The 20,934-nt window shown below is 43.8% G+C and overlaps 2 protein-coding genes and 1 long non-coding RNA gene across 3 annotated transcripts in view; 1 reads left to right on the top strand and 2 right to left on the bottom strand.

Moving 5' to 3' along the window:
• Positions 1–402: 402 nt before the first annotated feature.
• Positions 403–20,013, bottom strand: LOC125363649. Its single transcript, XR_007213260.1, has 3 exons — positions 20,003–20,013; positions 11,363–11,369; positions 403–1,739 (listed from the first exon to the last, which is right to left on the bottom strand). It is a non-coding gene; the product is annotated as an uncharacterized LOC125363649 (long non-coding RNA).
• LOC125363648 (GSK3B interacting protein) lies at positions 2,099–17,857 on the bottom strand. Its single transcript, XM_048362955.1, has 3 exons — positions 17,775–17,857; positions 4,836–5,094; positions 2,099–2,352 (listed from the first exon to the last, which is right to left on the bottom strand). The coding sequence occupies exons 2-3, from the start codon at positions 5,091–5,093 to the stop codon at positions 2,191–2,193; spliced, it is 420 nt and encodes a 139-aa protein (XP_048218912.1). The 5' UTR covers position 5,094; positions 17,775–17,857; the 3' UTR covers positions 2,099–2,190.
• The window catches only part of Atg2b (autophagy related 2B), a 65,844-nt gene continuing 62,903 nt past the window's right edge, over positions 17,994–20,934 (top strand). The window contains exons 1-2 of the mRNA XM_048362954.1: positions 17,994–18,318; positions 18,364–18,624. Coding sequence (XP_048218911.1) covers positions 18,463–18,624 — 162 coding nt within the window. The 5' untranslated portion in view covers positions 17,994–18,318; positions 18,364–18,462. The remainder of the gene's footprint in view (positions 18,319–18,363; positions 18,625–20,934) is intronic.

Here is a 20,934-nt window from a genome sequence, read left to right as displayed (position 1 = left end):
GCATAATTTGCCCTTCCAGAGCTTTGCTAATTTTTCATTGGAGAAGAGCAAAATGCCTTTTGTAGTTTTTCATCTGTGGAATCATTTTCCTGTGCTACCAACACTTTAAAACCTTTTACTTGCCGAGTATTGGTGACTCATGCCTATAATCCTAGCTATTCACTCAGAAGGAGGCGTTCTGAGGATTGTGGTTCAAAGCCAGGTTGGGCAGGAACATCTGACTTTTACCCTCTAAGTGCTACCCTTAAGTGAAAAAGCTAAGGGACTGCGAGCTTCCAGGCCCTGAATTCAAATCCCAGCCAGTACAAGCACAACCCTCCCTCCCGCTCCCCAAGTTTTGGGATAGAACTCAAGGGCCTTGGGGCTGGGGATATGGCTATCTATATAGTTTCACTCAAGTACTTATTCTCTTATTCCTCTTTTATAGTAATAAATATTACAATTCAAAAACAGAGACAAAAGTTCTTGGAATCAATCATTTATCACAAAATGAACAATTTTAAGCGTACAATTGCTTTTCTTCATACTTAACTCAAAAGTGAGTAAACAGGGTTTTATTTAAACTTTACAAATATCATTTACACTTAGCCTGAGTTTAAGCATGAGAGAGTTCAACCTGAAGTTAGACTTCATTTCTGAACAGTTAAGCATCTGACAACAGTGTGGAAGATGAACATGCATGACCATATAAACCCAATGGTCCAGAGAACATGGTCCCGTGAACATTGACACAAACCAACTTCAACTCTTGACTTTGCTCTGGTCATCATTTTCTTTTCCTTTTCCTTTTTCCAGTCCTAGGGATTGAACCCAGGGTCCCAGCATGCTAGGGAAGTGCTCTATCTTGAGCTACATCCCGAGCTTCCACAAGATCTTTGGAGGCTAAAACTGTCTACTGTCAAATAACTTTAAAAAGATCTGCAAGTGACATATTCATGAAGGTGCACCCAGATGCAAAATTTTAGCTCAACAATTCTACAGCGGCTGCTTTAGGTGACTGAAAAACAACTTTTCAGTCCTCACCGTTCATCATATATTTGAAAATATACAGCAGCATGGTATTGTTTAGTAAGTTTATAAATATCAGTACTTATAACAAAATATAAAATACAGAGTATCTCTTTTTCAAATATGAAGTCTCTGAATGCTTCATTCATCCTTTGGTTTCAAACCCATACAATGCACTCATATGACACTGTACACTGAGCACTGAGAGGGGACGCTGCCCCTCTACCTGGGAGGGAGAGGTCCCGTGGGAGTACCAAAGCACGTCATAGAAAGGAAACGCTGAAGCAAAAATACTTTCTGAATATATATATATATATACTGTACATTATGTAAACAAACATTCAGAATAAGAATCAACACAGGCCAAAATATTGTCTTCTAGGAAACCAGAAGCTTCTTTCTTTGAAATAATACACACTGAGGATGCTTTCTGTTGAGAATGGAGCCTGTTCCTGTATTTGCTCATGTGCTTAGATATCTTTGAAACAAGTAATTATTACATTCATTTGCTAACGGTTTGTCCTCTGCTTAGTTGGCCGGTGGTTGCAAACAAGGAATGCAGAACTATTTCAGTCCTTTTTCACTTACTACTAGTTAAGCACTAGTAAGTAATTATTAGATAAGGAATCCACTTTTGTCATTCTGTATTAGTAATATAAGCAGATTAAGTGAACTAGTGAATTCCAAAATTTGTGCAGGGGAAACTAGTTGATCGTTTGTTTCCAATAAGGCTAAATAATCACTACAAAATCAGTCCAAGCTAGTAAGTAGTAAACCCCTGATTTAGCAGGCTGAATCCAGGTTTGAAGTTAGGTAATTCTAATTCCTATATTACTGTGCAAATCTAGAATTTCCTATGTAAAAGAGAGTGCTGGCAGCTTCAAAGCCCTGTGGTAAGAAAATGAGACACTGATTAGGGTTTGAAATGCTGAGAAATTACATAAAGGAATCTGAATGTTAATAATGGTGTCTTAGCCATGGCCTCACAATTCCCTTGATGAATCAGAAACTGAGCCAACTCATTTGTCAATCATATTCTGAGTTAAAAGCCTAAATTTGAAGCAAATGATTAAACTTACAAAACCAGGGATGTGTTTTCTACCGTTGATCATATGCAAGAATTTCAAGTTTTCTGTTAACATTCGTAACCAGCAACAGCCCCCTTTAAAGGAAGAAGCTTGGTCATGACTGTCCATCCCTTTTCAAAGCTTCAAGTCTCTGAAGCAGTGCATTGCCAAATGCTTCCCGGTAGGCGGGGCTGAGCGTATCCAACAAGGAGTAGACTGTTTCATGGTAGGGCGTCTGCAAATCATCATCCACCTGGTCAAAGGCATAACCTACTACCTACAAGAGAAGAGACGGAACACATGTAATGATTCATGTCCACCTTGCACAGAAGGCATGACCCAAGTGCTTGCCTGGGTCATTCTCCAATGATGCCCCTCTTCAACCAACGGAATAGTCAGGTTAAGTACATCTTGCAGTTTATAAGTAGTTTATAACTCATGACATAGGAACACCACCAGCAAAATGTTCCCTTAGAGGAATCTTTACGAAATTTATTTATCTACTTTCACACTTTATTTTGCCAAGGTTGGTTTTTTGTTTTTTTTTTTTAAACTAATTTATTAATTTACTGTTTGTTTACTTTTGGATCAGTACTAGGGCTTGAACTCAGGGTCCAGGTGTTGTCCCTAAGCTTTTTCGCTCAAGGCTGGCACTCTACCTATCACTTGAGCCACAGCTCCACTTCCAGCTTTTTTTGGTGGTTAACTGAAGATAGTCTCATAGACATTTCTTGCTTGGGCTGGCTTTGAACCACAACAACTCTCCTATCTCAGCCTCCTGAGCAGCTGGGATTACAGGCGTGAGCCACCCATAGCTGGCTTACTCTGGATATTTTTGAGGTTATTGCTGCCTGGCCTGCCCTGGCCTGCAATCCTATTTGTTTTCCGAGTGGCCAGGATGACCGGTGCTTATCACTATGCATAGCTTTTTCTGCTTTGATGGAGGTTTGCAAACTTTAAAAAAAAATTTTTTTTTTGCCATGGATTTGTGTGGAACTATGATCCTTCTCACCTCAGCTTCTGGGATAGCTGTGATGACAGGTCCACACCACCACACCCCGTTATTGGTTGAGATGGGGGTCTTCTGACCTTTTTGCCTCCTGAGTAGCTTAGTGTTAAAGGAGATCCCTGTTGCTACAGCATGCTGTAGTACCGTACACTTCCATCTACCTTTCTCTTCTTGTTAGACCAACCTTCCTGGTGGACTGGGATTATATCTTACTATGGATACAGGACAGGTTCTTGATAATGACAAGTCAACTAACCCGAAAAACAAATATTTGAGCACCTACTACATGGCAGGTTTTACAGGTGGTCCAGATATTTTTTGTATATCTTTTATTCAGCCATCCCTCAATCTTGCATCTCTCTCTTCTCTCCGTGTCTGCCTGTTTCTATCTCTAAGTTTTAGATAAAGAAGCAGATCCCTAGGATAGTCTGACTCACCCAGTATCACTCTCATTTAAGATTTGTGATGATCAAAACCACCTTGGAGAATTAGCCAAAATATGAGTTTCTTGGTCATTTATCAATGAATTTCATTTATGATTTCTGTTTCAGATCCACTTTTTCTTTTTTTTTTTGGTCCTGGGACTTGGACTCAGGGTTTCTTTTTGCTCAAGGCTAGGACTCTGCCACTTGAGCCACAGCGCCACTTCCGGCCATTTTCTGTATATGTGGTGCTGGGGAATTGAACCCAGGGCCTATGTATATGAGGCAGGCACTCTTGCCCTAGGCCATATCCCCATCCACTTTTTCTTTCTTTGCCTATTTATATTTAAGATCCACTACAGTTTTTAGGACTGTATTTTGGAAGGAGTCCATAAGAGTTGGTGAATTCAGGTCTTGGACTAACTTTGCCTCCTGAGCAGCTGAAACCAGCTATATACCATTATGTGTGTGTGTGTCTCTCTCTCTCTCTCTCTCTCTGTGTTGATCTTGGGGCTTGAACTCAGAGCCTGGGCACTGTCCCTGAGCTGCTTTTGCTCAAGGCTAGCACTCTACCACTTGAGCTACAGCACCACCTCTGGCTTTTCTGAGTACTTTATTGGAGGCAAGAGTCTCATGGACTTCCCTGCATGGGCTAGATTTGAACTGTAATCCTAAGATCTCTCAGCCTCCTGAGTAGTTAGCATTATAGCCAGCCTGATACTTTTTTTAAAAACAGAATCTTCCTAACTTTTTGTTCAGGCTGACCTTGAGCTACAATCTTCCTGTCTCCATCTTTGGCGCAGCCAGGATTACAGGCATTCCAACACCACACCTGGCCTACAGTCTTGTTTCAAGAAACATTCACAAGCGGCTGAGTTAAGGCCCAGTGGCAAGAGTGCTTGCCTTGTACACATGAAGCCCTGGGTTCAACTCCTCAGTACCACATATATAAAAGGCTAGAAGTGGCGCTGTGGCTCAAGCGGGAAGCCAGGGACAGTGCTCAGGCCCTGAGTTCAAGCCCCAGGACTGGCAAAAAAAAAAAAAGACATTCACAAGAGATGAACACAGATCTTTTCAACACAATGACCACAACACTCACTCAGCACACAGAATGCATAATTCTAGTGGGCATGTTTAGCTGCAGATGAGAAGTAAATTCTTTTTTGTGGGGCAGAGGTAAAGAGGTAATACCACACAAAGAATTCTCTTTTTGACAAAATCCAATTTCCCCATGATGATCAAAGACATTTTGAATTTCCCCATCCTTTTTTTAATAGACTGGTTTGTATTTATTTTTTCTTTTTTTTCCTAAGAAGAAGAGTTAGTTACCCTCAGCCCTGCTTCAGTGAGCTCCAGGCAGTATCTGTTCCTTTCCTTTGTCTCCACGTTGATATAGGCCACGTCGTCTGCACAGCGCAGGCTTTTTGAGACGAACATGTTGTTAACGGCAAAGAGGACGTCATTCACTACTGCTTCTGCTTCTAGCCGCATGTCCTTCACATCGGTTCCTTCAAAACCATTAAGCTCCGAGCCGTCTTCAAACCCCGACACACTGCTTAGTTCCATGGGGTTACAGTCAGTTTCCATCCTGCAAAAGAGCAGATGCAAATTTTTGTTAACATAAAGATACCCGAGATGCTGTTTCAATAAAATAGCTGTGGCTTACAATTGATTGCAATTTGGTGTGAAACACTAGCTAATAATTTTCAGGGAATGTTGGGCTCCAGTAGCTCATCCTGTAATCCTAGCTATTCAAGAGGCTGAGAACTGGGCTAGGAATGTGGCTTAGTGGTAGAGTGCTTGCCTAGCATGCATGAAGCCCTGAGTTCAATTCCTCAGTGCCATATAAACAGAAAAGGCCAGAAGTGGTGCTGTGGTTCAAGTGGTAAAGTATTAGCCTTGAGCAAAAAGAGCTCAGAGACTGTGCTCAGGCCTCTAAGTTCAAGTTCCAGAACTGGCCAAAAAAGAAAAAAAAGAAAAAAAAGTGTCTGATCAAGTTCCTGTATAACAATATCTCAGGTGCCAGGAAAGCGTTCTAGACTGAGCCATGTTCCTGCCTAGCTATACTTACTTTAAATTTCTAGTTATTCCTCTAGGAGAGATACTCAGAACTGAAACTGCTGTGTGTCAAAGGGCATGCTCCTGTTAAGTTTCAACAGATATTGCAATTCACCCTTCATAAAAAGCGGGAGTGCTTTTGTTTTGCTGTTTTGTTAGTGAGACATGTCTGGCCTTGTAGCCCAAGCTACCATGTAAAGATCCTCCATTGAGTGTCAAGATTTTACTGATTTTTATATTCTACCAGAACAGGAGGGGCTGGATTCTTTCTTACATACTTTTTTCAAACTTTAAAATTTTTTTTTTTACCAATTGAAGCAGCAAAGAATAAGAGCTGAGAGGGGCTGGGGATATGGCCTAGTGGCAAGAGTGCTCGCCTCGTATACATGAAGCCCTGGGTTCGATTCCCCAGCACCACATATATAGAAAATGGCCAGAAGTGGCGCTGTGGCTCAAGTGGCAGAGTGCTAGCCTTGAGCAAAAGGAAGCCAGGGACAGTGCTCAGCCCCTGAGTCCAAGGCCCAGGACTGGCCAAAAAAAAAAAAAAAAAAAAAAAAAAAAGAATAAGAGCTGAGAGCATGGCTTAATTGGTAGAGTACCTGCCTAGCAAGTAAAGCTCCAAAACAAAAACAAAGGAAAATAACGAAAGCTTGTGTTGGCTTAATGCATATTTCCTTGAGTAAACATCTTTTTAGATGTTTGTAGGATAATTTTAGTTACAAGACCATTTGGCTAACAGAAAGTATGAGTGGAACCAATATCAGGTTCTTGGAAGTTTAAGTTCGTCTTCCACTCCCAGTTCTTTTAAATGGCTTATGGATTTGGCATTTTCCTCAAGGCCTTCTCAACCCTGGATTACATTTTTAAAATCCCCTGAACTGTCTTCTAAATCCTCCTTCTTTATGTAGCTCCATGTTCTACCTGGGATTTACTTTGTGCAGCTTTGTTTTCCAATTGGACAGCCTAGTGTCCTAATGCCATGTTTACTGGACCACCTTTCATTGCAGCACTTGCACGAACTGGCCCAAACAGTGTTTCCCCTGACAACTTGACCCACTACTGCTAGGCTGTGTGGCAGGTTTAGCACTTCTGTACCAGCTTCAAAAGCACTTTCCTGGCAGTGAGTACCATTAAATTTGAAATGGAGAAACGAGAAAACTTAAAAAAATGTGAAATTACTTTGGGATGCAAAAAAGGTTCTAGGAAAAAAGATACTGTTTTGTTAGGTTGTTTGTTTTTGGCCTGGTAGGCTTTTTGAAAGTAAGTTTTGATGTCCATTTCTCAGATCTGGACTAAGTATCTGCTCTCAATCCTCATCTATTCACAGACTGAATGAACACTCATTTGCTATCTATGTGAGCTTTGAGGTTAGTCCAGAACCTACCACTGCTGCACTGGAAATTAGGAGGAGATTTGTTATTAATACTCTGTTTTAAAAGGAGCCTTCCTAACTTTCTCTGACAAGGCTGAAACCTGTGAGATGCTAGCCTGTACCTTCTGTACCTTCTACAATGTATCCATCTCATTTTCTCAATGGGCCCTTTTTGTTTTATGCTCTGCAGCTTCCTAGAACTGTCTGGAGAACTTCCCAAACCCAGATAGCTGACCTCACTGTAGGGAGATAGACAGCTGAACTTTTGTTTAGGCAGAGCTCCTGGGTGGCTCTGCTGTAAAGCTAGTGCCCTAAACACTACAAAAAATTGTAAGGAGGTCCTTCAGCGATCTCATTTGCATGTGATAAAAGTAAAAAAATTATTTGTAGAGACAATGTATAAAATATCATGAAAAGTCATTTCAAAAAGGATAGCAAAAGTATAAGTAATGCATTCTTTCAATCCTCTTTCAACTTAATGATGTCTTGGGAACACTTACCTCTCAGCCAACTGCCCAAGGCCATTATAGAACCAATGATTACTGCTGGAGAAACTTGTCAGGTAACTGAGATCTAAAGGGGACTTACTATACAAAGAAAAAAACATTGGAGATCTAAAGACTTCTACCTTCCTTGAATATTAATCAATATGGTGCATGATATACCAATCTGAGCAAGTTTTATTTTTTGAAATTTAATTTTAAAGATTTACCAGTGTGACTGTCCACTCTTAAGTTTCCAAAGTGTGTTGCACATTTTGTTTAAAAAAGCAATGATCTCAATGACAGATGCCAATAAAATTTCCTTTTAGCAGGAGTCTAATTAATTCATTACATTAAGAATTTCATGGGGCTGGGGATATAGCCTAGTGGCAAGAGTGCCTGCCTCGGATACACGAGGCCCTAGGTTCGATTCCCCAGCACCACATATACAGAAAACGGCCAGAGGTGGCGCTGTGGCTCAAGTGGCAGAGTGCTAGCCTTGAGCGGGAAGAAGCCAGGGACAGTGCTCAGGCCCTGAGTCCAAGGCCCAGGACTGGCCAAAAAAAAAAAAATAAAAAAAAATAAAAAAAAAAAAGAATTTCATGATGAGGAATGTTGAAGAAACTGGTGCTACAAGGGAAGACATCATGCAGGTCGGCAAGCAGGCCACTGACACACTGTTGTGTAATAATCAGCAGCAAGCTGGGGGTGTGGGAAAGGGAGGGGAGGGGAAAGGAGGAGAGAGGACACTTTCACAAGCACTATAAACTACTGGAAGGCTGTCTCTGAAATGCCTCTGAATGATGTATAAGATTCACAACTTTCATATGTATAGATTTATAATATTAGGCAGTCAATAAATAATAACACTTAAAGTACTACTCTGAAGTATTAGTGAAACATTTTTGTTGGCTATAATAGACTTTTGTGGGGATAGTAGTGGGGTTTGAACTCGTTGTCTTGTGCTTGCTAGGCAGATACTCTACTACTTTAGCCATGCAATTATTAAGACTCTTCAGCCCAGTAAAACTTCATTTATTGGTCTCTTTTCTCCTGCTTAAACCATCCAGATTTCTGAAAATTATAATGCCCTTTTCTGCTAATGGGTAAAGTAACCAAGCAATTTGTCTGAGATTGATTCCAGCCGCCAGTTAGACTGCTTTCAGTGAGCCAACATATGGAATGCTTAGTCCAGAATAGTTCAGTCACAGCACACAGCGCCAAGCCCCAGAACTTCCTGGCAGCCACCTTGAGATGGGGGAGGCAGGAGTTCAAGGATGATGCTGACAAGGGGAAGAAAACAGAGCCAAGCAATTCACACAGTGTAGGCCAGGGTCATCTTGTTTCTTAACCTCAACCCTTTTCAGTTACTGCAGCCAACAAATTCCCATTATTTTACTGGCAACAGAAAGCATCCTTAATTGATTTATGCATTTACTCCAAGTTAAAGGCAGTGGTTGATCAGGTTCTTCAACAGCCTATGGAGGTAGAAAAATTCAAAATATGGAACTTTAATGATGATGATATTTTGGTGCCCATTAAGCAGAAAGTGCTTAATAAAAGCTTTATAAAGTTTGAGAATCAGTACATGCTTGTATTAGTTTTCTATTGCTTCTGTAAAAAGATCACCACAAATTTAGTGGCTTAAAACAGCACACATTTTTTTTTCCTACTATATTTCTGGAGATATTCAGTCTAAAATCAAGATATCAGCAAGGCAGTTTTTTTCTAAGGCTTCAGAGATTCGATTTCCCTGAATTCCTTGATTTATGGTTGCTGACTTTATCTTCAAAAAGTAGACGATGCCAATCTCTGGTTCTGTAGTCACATCTTTTCCTGACTTTTATATCCTGTGTCTTTCTCAATAAGGTCTACAATTACAGGGGCCCATCTGGACCCAATCCAGGATGACTTCTGGATGATGTGAAGGTAGTTCTCAACCATAGCTGCAGAGTTCTTTCTGTTATGTGAGGTTAAATGTCAGGAATGCTTACGACTAGCACTCAGACATCTATCTCTGCAGGCCATTATACTGTGTCCACCAGTGTCCATGCCTGGTTGAGAGCATGTGAAGACAGATGATTTTTATTTTTTGGTTGTAGGGCTTGAACTCTAGGCCTGGGCACAATCCTTGAGCTCTTCAGTTCGAGGCTAGCGCTCTACTATTTTGAGTCACAGTGCCCCTTCCGGTTTTCTGGTGGTTAACTGGAGATAAGAGTAAGACATGAGCCATGTGCTCTCTTTGTTGCTCTCCTTTTTCTGTACTTTTCATAAACACATCTGGCAGCAAATGTATAGTGCTGTGCAGTTTGTAGGGAGGTCAGAGTGCCTCTCAAGCTGTCTTCTCAGAAAGGGTCCATGTTATTCATTCTGCAGTTCCAGCCCCACAATCAGAACACAATGGAATGGGGTGGCTGAGAATCCAGTTTAAGGCATCACATGGGGGTGGGGGGCAAGAAGTTTATACATGTCATCAGTCGGGAGCTTGCTTCGACGGTGAAAGGCTTATGGAATCTTATTCTCTCTGCAGTACTTTGAAAACAGTGTCATAAAACACCGAGTCAATTTGCTGGGGCCATAGTCTGTTTTCTGTTGCTTCTATTTGCTGAGGTAAAGTTCAAGATGGAGTATCTAATGTGGCCTCTGGTGAGAGCCTGTGTGTGTGACACACAATGGCTGGCTCTGCGGCCCATGAGAAGCAGAGGGAAGGGCATGGGTACACTGGACGCCAGAGACCAGGAGCAGGCTGGCTCTTGTGGGGCCTGGAGTCTCAAGAAAACTGCACCACCTCCTTTCAAGAGCAGCATCCTCAGTGTCCTCCATCTTCTACTGGCCCCATCAATGAAAGGTTCCAGTACCTTCTATGACACACTGGACCAAGCTTCCAGTACAGGAGCTGTTGGGCCATTCTCACACCAAAACCAAAACACAAGAAATACAATCAGGTTTTGAAATGTTCTTCCTACTAGTTCCATCGTCACCTCTGGGTTCATTTCAATTGCATTTTTTTCTTTATTATGGGTTTTAGTCTGCTGCTTTGTATTGTGGCATTAAATTTTTGTTTACTTACGTTTTTGCATGCTTGGTAATTTTTTTTATTGAATGCCACGTATTGAGAATTTGATGCTGGCTATTTTATATTCCTGTACATACTGAGTATTGTCTTGGGATGTAGTTAATTGGAAACAGCTTTATTCTTCTTAGGCCTTGTTTGTAGGCTTTTTTAGTCTCTTGTATATAGTCTCTGGTTAGTTTTACCCCACTACAAAGCAAAAACATTTCTTGACTCAGTGCTATATGAATTATGAAGTTTTCCATTTGGCAACAGGAACAGGAACTATCCTTGGTACTGCTTTAGTTCAGAAAATAGTTCGCTGTAATTCTTTTGCTCTAATTCTCTGTGTCTCCCCACAGTTCACCTTCTGTAAAATGAAACTTTCTATTTTGGAGTACTCTGTCCTAGCTTCCTTGAATTCCATGCATTTCACCAATCACCAGACACCTAGGTCTTGCTACAAGTGCCATGTTTAAAACTTTACCAGGCAACAAACTGGGGCAAGAGGGGCTCACCTCATTTCTATTTTGCCTCTCAGGAATCACTATCTGTTCTGGATGCCCAACGTATTTGAAATAATTGTTTCATGAATTTTTGCCAACCTTTTTTTTTTTTCTTTCTTCTTTTTAATCGATCTTGGGGCTTGAACTCAGGGCCTGGGCTCTATCCCTGAGCTTTTTCAATCAAGAATAGTGCTCTACCACTTTGAGCCACAGCACCACTTCTAGTTTTCTGGAGGTTAACTGGAGATAAGAGTCACATGGATTTTTCTGCTTCAAACCACAATCCATAGATCTCAGCCTCCTGAGTAGCATGAGGCATGGGCGCCTGGCTTGACCACCTTTTAAGGTGGGACAGTCTTTCTTGGCTAAGGAGTAGAAAACCCTACCTGGCAGCTTTGCCCTAACTTTGTAGTTTTATTGCTATGGTTTGAATAGGAAATGAAAGAAGCCCCCCCCCCCCCCAGCACATGTGCTAAATGCCTCCTGCCTAGCTGGCAGCACTATTTTAGAAGATTCCAGAAACTTTAGAAGGTGAAACATAGCTGGAGGAGGTCACAGGGGGTGGATTCTTGGGCATGTCTTCTCCCTGGCCCCTTCCTTTCTTGCTCTTGACTTCCTGTCTGCCAGGAGGTAAAGACCTTTCCACATCACACTCCCCTACCACAATGTTCTGCTAAAGCACTTGGGGCCAAGCAGCCATGAATGAACTGTCTGAAACCATGAGCAAATAAAATAAAGCCTTCCTCAATTGTTTATGTTAGGTATTTGGTCACAGAGACACAGATCTAAGATAGAAACTACTTTGTCAGCATCTTTTTTGTTGCCTTCTATCTTGCTTGTGATACTCAGAACCAACTTTTCAACTGGCTAGTTTCTTCATTCTCACAGCTTATGAGACCTCTCCCACACCTTTTTTGTGGGGCAGTGTTGCAAGAAGAACTCAAGACTTAGCTCATGCCAGGCAAGTGTTCTACCAAGGGGCCCCATTCCTAGTCTTACCTACATCTATGTTTTTAGCTTAAAAAAAATACATATATATATATATATATATATATATATATGAAGATGAGAACTTGTGACAAGGTCTTCACTGAATGTGTTTTGAATAGACCACAGGAAAATTCTAACTCTTTGCTCCTCAATTTGTAATACAAATTCTGACAAGGGGTACACAAAGTCACAAGAGAACACATATAATAACTCTTACAGGGCTGGGGATATAGCCTAGTGGCAAGAGTGCCTGCCTCGGATACACGAGGCCCTAGGTTAGATTCCCCAGCACCACATATACAGAAAATGGCCAGAAGCGGTGCTGTGGCTCAAGTGGCAGAGTGCTAGCCTTGAGCGGGAAGAAGCCAGGGACAGTGCTCAGGCCCTGAGTCCAAGGCCCACGACTGGCAAAAAAAAAAAAAAAAAAAAAAAAAAAAAACTCTTACAGTGCCAGTGTTATGAAATATGACATACAAAAATGTTTGGAAATCTTAAGCCATGTTCTCTTTAGGGTATACCCCTCAACATCTAAGGTTTTACTTTGATCTTTGAAAGAACTATTAGTGTGAAAATGTTTGACAAGTACTGTTCTAATCCAAAGAATTAAATTAAAAGATGGACATTCTAGGTATTTGATCTGGTACTATAAAGTTAACAGGCAGAGACAAAAAGTAGAGTACTTTGTACTTCAGTTATTTTTTCTATTAAAAGTTAAGGTAATTATTATTATTATTTTTTTTTTTGCCAGTCTTGAGGGTGGAACTCAGGGCCTAAGCACTGTCCCTGGCTTCCTTTAGCTCAAGGCTAGTACTCTACCACTTGAGTCACAGCACCACTTCTGGTTTTTCTGTTTATGTGGTGCTGAGGAATTGAACCCAGGGCTTCATACACGCAAGGAAAGCACTCTACAGCTAAGCCACATTCCCAGTCCCAGGTAATTTTTGATACCTTAAAATTTTAACATTCTATTATGTTTGGATATGCTATGTTCCCTAAAAAGCTTGTGGCATTGAAGGCTTGGTCCACAGCTGGTGGATCCAACCATTGTGAAGTAGTTAGATCACTGAGGGCTCTGGTCTAATAAGGGTTAACCCACTGATGGATTCATAATCTGATGTGTTTTTTGGGGAGATGAATGAAGCTTTCTAAGAAGGGGACTAATTGGAGGAAATAGGACTTAGCACTATATTTAAACAGTGCATTCTAACCAACATAAAGCAAATCAATAAAGAGACAATAATCAGAAAACCTCACTGCTTCCCTTAACCTTACAGTGCTTCTCTACCAGAGGCTGTGTTGCCAGAGTCTTCAAAAATTGGAATTCCATACAATTTCCATCAGTTATTCTGGTACATTGCATCACCTCATATAATGTTTCAAAAAAAATGACTCATTAAAACATCGCACATAAATTATTCAGGACCCAGCTCTTTCTCCATCTGTTGGCCTAACTTTCTGGCTGTGTTAGTGTTTTGTGTGTGTGTGTGTGTATGTGTGTGTGTGTGTTGGATACATGAACTGGGTTATCAAGATAGTAATTACTAATCTATTCAACTAACTCAACTTTATCTTGTTTCATCACAAACTAATGGCATTGAAGAGGTGGAGACATGCAGAGGTGAGATCTTTCAGGATACAATGAGAGTTGTGGTAATAAATCTGGTTTGACTGAAAAGATTTCCAGAGTGGCAGAGATGGCAAATACTCTTGACTTTTCAGCTTACATTGTAATACCCGGCTGAGGGCTGGAATACAGAACATTAGTCATTCTTATTTGTGCCATACACTGCCATCTGGAAAATCCTCTCAACATGAGCAAGTACCCAGTATGGTGTGGTAAATAAGCTGTCACATTGATTAGTGTTAGAATTTTGACTTTGTCAGTTACTCAGCAACTCAGGAAAAAAACGTTATAGACTCTGTCATTTATGCATTCTTTTTAAAGTGATCCTTAAGGTAATGCTGACAGGACTAAATGAGTGAATATATAGAAAGTGCTTAAAATGGTTTTGAGTACCTGAAACTTGCAAGAAATACCTGCAGTGGCATACACTTGTAATCCTAGCACTCAGGAGGCTGAGGCAAAAAGACTGAATTTGGCCAGGCACCACTGGTGGCTCACACCTGTAATCCTAGCTATTCAGGAGGCTGACGATCGGAGCATTGAGGTTCAAAGGCAGCCTGGGCAGGAAAGCCTGTGATTTGAATCTCCAATTAACCACCAGAAAACTGGATATGGTACTGTGGCTGAAAAGCGGTAGAGGGCTAGTCTTGAGCAAAAGAGTTCAGGGATACATTCAGCCCTTCAGTTCAAGGCACATGGCCAACCAAAAAAAAAAAAAAAGATTGTGAATTTGAGGCCAGTCTGGGCTATACAGCAAGACTCTGTTTAAAAGAAAAAATTCTGCTGGGGTTGGGGATATAGCTCAGTAATAGGGGAATCTGTCTATTACTGTATTAGAATAAAACACAACATACTTTGATGTCTTTAAAGAAGAAAGCAGGCAGGCTGGGAAGGTGGCTTACTGGTAGAGTGCTTGCCTAGCATGTGTGAAACCCAGGGTTTGATTCCTCAATACCACATACACAGAAAGAGACAGAAGTGGTGCTGTGGCTCAAGTGGTAGAGTGCTAGCTTTGAGCAAAAGAAGCCCAGGGCAGTGCCCAGGCCCTGAGTTCAAGCCCCAGGATTGGCAAAAAAAAAAAAAGAAAAGAAAAAAAGAAGAGGAGGGCAGGTCGCTAAACCTAAGGCAAGTTGTGTTCTTTGCATTATCTAAAGAATGTAAAGGGCGGTGGCTGTGACTGTTGGCTGGTTGGACTTCTTCAGGTGCCCAATGATGCTTGCGCCTGATTTTTATTGAATTCGTCAATATGGATTTCTTTGAATAAGCCCATTGTATTCACCTAACCTGTCACTTCAAATCCTTCTATGTAACTCTTAAATAGCTGACAGTATTTTAGTTTGGTAACAGTTTTCATCTTCCTCATCTAATGCTAGGTATTAGCATTTCATGTTAGGAACACTGCCTTAATATTTATGCTGAATTTCTCCTAGCAAGTATAAAATATACAAGGCATGTGCATGTAGCACTTTGAATGTGCTTGATATTGCAAAATCTTGTTTTTATTTTGTCTTTTGATATTCAAAATTGCAGGCTTCCTATGAACACCCTGAATGAAATTCAGGAAAAGGAAAGGTACTGATCTAGCAGCTACTGAAAGAAGTTCAAGTCACACCCATTTGTTGAAAAGCCAGTTTATACCTCCCAAACTCTAGTTCACAGCCAGTCCAACTTTGACTTTTCACACCATTTCCTTTATGCTCCTTTTATGACAAGTGATATAATCATTACTTAGCAACATGTCTTATTATCTTCAAAATATATTTAGACCCCAGCTTCCTCTAACCATCTTCACTGCTGCCCATTCTGGTCCAAACTACATTCCACTGCAGTGTGGGTTATTAAAATATCCTAATGGGTGGGGGGCTCTGGGAATATGATCTAGTGGTAAAGTGCTCGCCTTGTATACATGAAGTCCTGGGCTCGATTCCTCAGCACCACATATATAGAAAAAGCTGGAAGTGGTGCTCAAGTGGTAGAGTGCTAGCCTTGTGCAAAAAGAAGCCAGGGACAGTGCTCAGGCCTTGAGTTCAAGCCCCAGGACTGGCAAAAAACAAACAAAAATATCCTAATGAGTCTTGCTGTGCTCACCTTTAAGTCCTCCAATCCCTATACCAGGCTATTTTCTTAAATATACATACATATACACTCTTTTTTGTTGCACTTGCTAGGCGAGCACTTTGCCACTGAGCTACATCCCATATGATCCTGGGAAAACATTAACTTATCATACTCAAGTAAAGCCCAAGATCCCATAATCTCTGAATGACCTGCTCTCTGAACCTCAGCTTCCACTGAAACGTTCTATCTCTTCCTTCTGCTGCTCTTGGAACTCACTAAGCACACTCCCATGACAGTCTGTACCTGCTGGTCCCTCTTGCCTGAAAACAGTTCTTTGGGTATGGGTGTGCCTTACTTTATTCAAGCCTCTGTTAATGTGTCATCTTATTAAATGAGTCTTTTTTTTTTTTTAGCACCCTACGTTTTTAAAAGAGTAACTCTCTACCCAGTCTTCTATCTCAATTCCCTTTATATTTCGTTAGTTTTCCTCTAGGAATTTCCACATCATTGCATGTTGTTTGATTACTGTTTCTCCCTTCAACAAAATGTAAGCTGGAAGAAGGCAGAGGCTTAGTCTGCTCTATCCTCTGCATCTACAATAGTGTCTGGCATATAGCAGGAAATTAATAAGCATTTACTAGATAAGTGAATGGCCTTCTACTTTAGAACATAAGCTCCTTGAAGGTACTACTTTTTAAATTTTTTAGCCTTGCATCTGAACCATGGCCACCTACCTATACGCTAGACAAGCACACAACCACTCAGTCACATCCCAAACTCTCTTTACCAATCCCAATGACTTTCATTTAATGGCCCCTTCATAAACAGGTAATGTTTTTCTCAGGGAGCTGAAGTTACTGGGAACACTTTGGATAAATCTTTGACAAGGAGGCATCAACAGTCTCAAAGCAATCAAACATATTGACGTCTCTAATGTAAAGAGGACAGTCTAAAAGAAAACTAGATCCATCTGCTAACATTTCTGGGCCAAGTCAACATTTAGGAAAGTTATCAAGACAATAAATAAATATGTAACTCCCTGCACTGTTTTTGTTGTTGTTCCGATATTGAGGCTTGTTGAACTCTGAACCTGGGTGCTGTCCATCAGCCTTTTTTTTTTAAGCGCTCTACTACAGAGCCACAGCTCCAACTCTGGCTTTTTGGGGGTGCTTAATTGAAGCTAAGTGTCTCGAGGGCTTTCCTGCCCATGCTGGCTTCAAACTACTATCCTCAGATCTCAGTCTCCAGAGTAGCTACGATGACAGGCATGGACTACCGGTGGCCTAGCTAGCTTACTTACACCGGTCATTTTAACATTCTATCCTTAATGAAACAGCTTTCTGTTTCAGGACTACTTAGCTCCATGTCCTAACTCACAGAATTTAATCTTCCTAGAAACCCTCGGACATAAGATATTAATCCGATCCACTGGGCGGGGGAGGCGACACCAGCTCACAGAGGGCAGTGGCAGGTTCAAGGTGGCTCAGGGTCAGGCGTCAGGACTCGGGAGGCCACCAGCCCTCGGGCCTTTCAGGGTTGCCTTAACTTAGCCGGCGGTTCCACCTCCGCAAAGGTTGCCCCCTTTTTAAAAGGCGAGAGTAACGGTGGTGCAATCCCCGGGAGGGCAGAGAGAGTTCGCCGAGGTTCCGGCGGACTCGGGAAGCTTCGAGAAAACAGTTCTGACCATCAATGCCCCCCCCCCGCCCCCAGCCCCAAGTTAGCCTGGTGGGCGGGGTTAACTAGCGCACGCACCCCTCAAGAACCCGAGGGGCGCCGCCAACAGCGAGCCACCAGAGGAAGAGTGGCGGAGAGGAGGCTTCGGAAACAATGCCGGCACCGGGCGGGGACCCGACAACCGGCCGACCAAGGGCACCGGCCACCACAGCCCGGCGCAGGGAGGGACGCCGGGAGGGGCTCCGGCCCTCGGGGTGGGGGTGGGGGCGGACGCGGCGGCGCCCACCGCATCCGTTCCCGGCCAGGCCGGGGTCTGAGGAAGCGAAACGGCCCAGGCCGGACACGCCTCCGGACGCCTCTCCCCGCGGACCGACCGGCGCCGCCGTTCCTCACGGCCCGTGCTCCGCGCGGCGTCCGCATCCTGCCCGTCCACCCGCGTCCCGGCCGCTCACCCGCGCGCCCGGCAGCGTCCTCTCCTTCCTCGTCCTCCTCCCGAGGCGACTGGAGCCGACCCGCGGCGCCGCCTCCTCCTCCTCCCCCTCCTCCCCGCCCGCGCCCCGCCTCTTCGCCGGCGGAAGTGCTCCAGCCCGGGCTCTTTTCCCCGCCTCCCCAGTGTGGCGTCACTTCCGCTTGCGCCGGCCTGGAGCGCGGAGTCTGTGCCTCGCGAACGCGCCGGGAGCGTCCAAGGGTCGGGAGCGCGCCTTGTGGATGACAACAAATTTGTCGCGCGGCGGCGGCGGCCGTGGCGGCGGCGACGGCGGTGGTGGTGGCGGCGTCCGCCTCGGAGCCCCAGCCGCCTCCCCTTGCGCTCTCCGGCTCGCTCTCTCCGTGCCGACGACGCCCCTCCGGAGGCCTCCGCGTCTGAGACGACGGGCACTCCTCGGCACCTGGTCCCCCGCCAGGCCTAGCGCGTGCGGCCGGGCGCGGGCGATGGGGTCTTCCTGAGGGACCGCGGCGCGGAGCCGGCATGCAGGCGCCGCCCCGGGCGTAGACCCCCGCCGCGGCCTGGGGACGCCGGCCCGGACCTGAGGCAGCGCCGCCGCCGCGGCCTGGGAGCCGGACCTTCGGCCCGACGTCGGGGCCGCCGCGCCGCCCGCAGCGCTCAGCCCCAGCCCGGGGCCCCGCTGGCCAGCCCTCACGATGCCGTGGCCGTTTTCCGAGTCTATCAAGAAGAGGGCCTGTCGGTACCTCCTGCAGAGGTACCTGGGCCACTTCCTGCAGGAGAAGCTGAGCCTGGAGCAGCTCAGCCTGGACCTCTATCAGGGCACCGGCTCCCTCTCCCAGGTCCCTTTGGACAAATGGGTAAGAGCTTGCCCGCAGCCACCCGGGCGGGATTGCTCACCCCCGTCGGGCGATCTGAACGGCGAACGGCCATCCCAGTTTGCTCGACGTTCAGTCCCCTCCTGGGGAGCTGTTCGGATGTAATGGGATGGGGACGATCAGTCCTGCCTCCCGGGATGCGGGGGCCCGCGGAGGGTCCGTGGCAAGCAAACCTTATTTCGTCGGATGACATTCTTCAAAGATTGAAGCTGGAAGAGGGAATGTCAGTCGGATTGCCCAAATTCCCCCCTCTCTTCCCTTCCCCCCTCCCCCCCCCCCCCAGTTATTTTGGTTTGCCTAGTGAGCGCTGTTTGCCTGGTCTGCCTGGATCCGGCGTGGGGCATCTTCTAGAAAAGTTAGATGAAGGCTGCCTCTGCCGGTTTGCCTGCTTTGCTTGATGATAGGTTTCCAGGCCAGTTGGGGTTCCCCGCCTGAGAAAGGTGATGTGGCTCTAGGTCGTTGTGCTGTTTAGTTTTTGCCTTTTTGCTTCACGTGACCGATCGTAAAAGCAGGTGTTGCAAAAGGTTGCTGACCCTGTGATTTTCACACTTTTGGGTTAACCCCTGCCGACCTACTTGTCATCCAGAGGCTATGGCTTGAATGGTTGCTTCCGTGGGTTCAGTGCCTGGTATTTTAAGTCTGTTCTGCTTGGTATTTGACAAGTGTCGAATCCTTCTCCCCTTCACCATAACGCTTAAATTATGGCAACACCCACCACCCATGACTCATTGATTTGTGTTACAGGGCATGAGTAAAGGTATAGTTTTATCAGTAGGTAGCTTAAAATAGAGAGTAACGTAGTGAAAGCACTAGGGGTGTGTGTGTGTGTGTGTGTGTGTGTATATGTTCGTTCGTATATATATACGTGACTGCCAGTACTGGAGCTTGAATTTAGGACTTGGGTGCTATTCCTCATGTTTTTCTCTCTGGGATGACACACTCTACCACTTGAGCCACAGCTCCACTTTGGGCTTTTTGGTGGTGTTATTTAATCCAGGAAATCAGAAGTGGTTATACTTGAATTTTATAGTTTGAGTGTAGGATCGTTGGCAAAATAATTTGTGATTAGACTTAGTTTAAGCATTTTTTTTTTATTTTCCTTGAAGGCAAGAGTTGTACCAATGAAAATAATGATGTCAAACCTCTAATAGGCACATTTAACTTTCTGGTTTATTTTAGCGCGCTGTATTGAAGACTAAGATAAATGTTGATGTAATTCTTAGATGTACATATTAGAAGTTCTGGTTCCAAATTCAATTACTTTTTTTTTTTTGCTTCATTTTTGGTAGTTGTTGAGGATCATGGTTCCAAGCCAGCTAGGGCAGGAAAGTCTGTAGGACTCTTATCTCCACTAAACTACCAAAATAATCAGAAGTGACACTATGACTCAAGTGGTAGAGCACTAGCCTTGAGCAAAAGAAGCTTAGGGACAGCACTCACTCCCTGAGTTCAAGCCGCAGGACTGGCACCAGAAAAGAAAAAAGCTCAGGGACAGCACCTAGACCCTGAGTTCAAGTCCCAGGACCAGGAAAAAAAAAAGAAGAAAAAGAAAGAAACTGCCTGTCTTGTGTGTTACACTCAATTCATGTCAATAAAAACTAGGAAGCGCCAGGAGCCGGTAGCTCATGCTTGTAATTCTAGTTACTAAGGAGGCTGAGATCTGAGGATTGCAGTTTGAAGCCAGCCCAGGCAGGAAAGTATGAGAGACTTTTATATACAATAAACTACCCAGAAAAAGCTGGAAGTGGAGCTGTGGCCCTAGTGGTAGAGTGCTAGCCTTGAGCACAAAGAGGCTCAGGGACCACACCTGTACCCTGAGTTAAAACTCCAGGGTAGGCAAGAAAAGAAAAGAAAAACCAAGAAGCCAAAAGTTATTGTCATTTACTATGTCTTTGCAAAGAACTGTTTAAAGGTCTGTTTTTATTACTTAGAATGTGTGCTGAAGTAAGTTGCAGATCGCAAAAATCAAGCACTGCTTTTAACTCTTCCTTATTATAAAACTGCTGATCTCTCTAGGCGAGCACTCTACCGCTAAGCCATATTCCCCGCCTGTCTGCTCATCTCTATACCAGTCTGATATGAGAGTGCCTGAATGAGAGTGCCATTGCTCACGTATATTAAATATTAGTACAACATCTTACCTAGCTTGAAAATTTTAATATAAAACATCAGGTTTTTCTTCTCACACCTCTGTGAATCCTGTTTCGGTCTTGGATAAATGCATTATTTAGTAATCACTGCCTTATGTAGGAAGTAGCAGAGGAGAGTAGATGCGCAGCTTTTGCAACTGTT

Source organism: Perognathus longimembris, chromosome 14 (genome assembly GCF_023159225.1).
Source record: "Perognathus longimembris pacificus isolate PPM17 chromosome 14, ASM2315922v1, whole genome shotgun sequence".
In the NCBI taxonomy this organism is placed as follows: Eukaryota; Metazoa; Chordata; class Mammalia; order Rodentia; family Heteromyidae; genus Perognathus; species Perognathus longimembris.
The sequence above is the reverse complement of the archived record's forward strand: the minus strand, read 5'-3'. Positions and strand labels throughout refer to the sequence as shown.

What these genes read in the sequence shown, in the direction of transcription:
- LOC125363648 (XM_048362955.1), bottom strand. Translation starts at nt 5,093, where the DNA reads ATGGAAACTGACTGTAACCCCATGGAACTAAGCAGTGTGTCGGGGTTT. An exon ending in TCACTGAAGCAGGGCTGAGG is followed by an intron (nt 2,353 to 4,835) that starts GTAACTAACTCT and finishes CTTCTCTTGTAG; the next exon opens with GTAGTAGGTTATGCCTTTGA.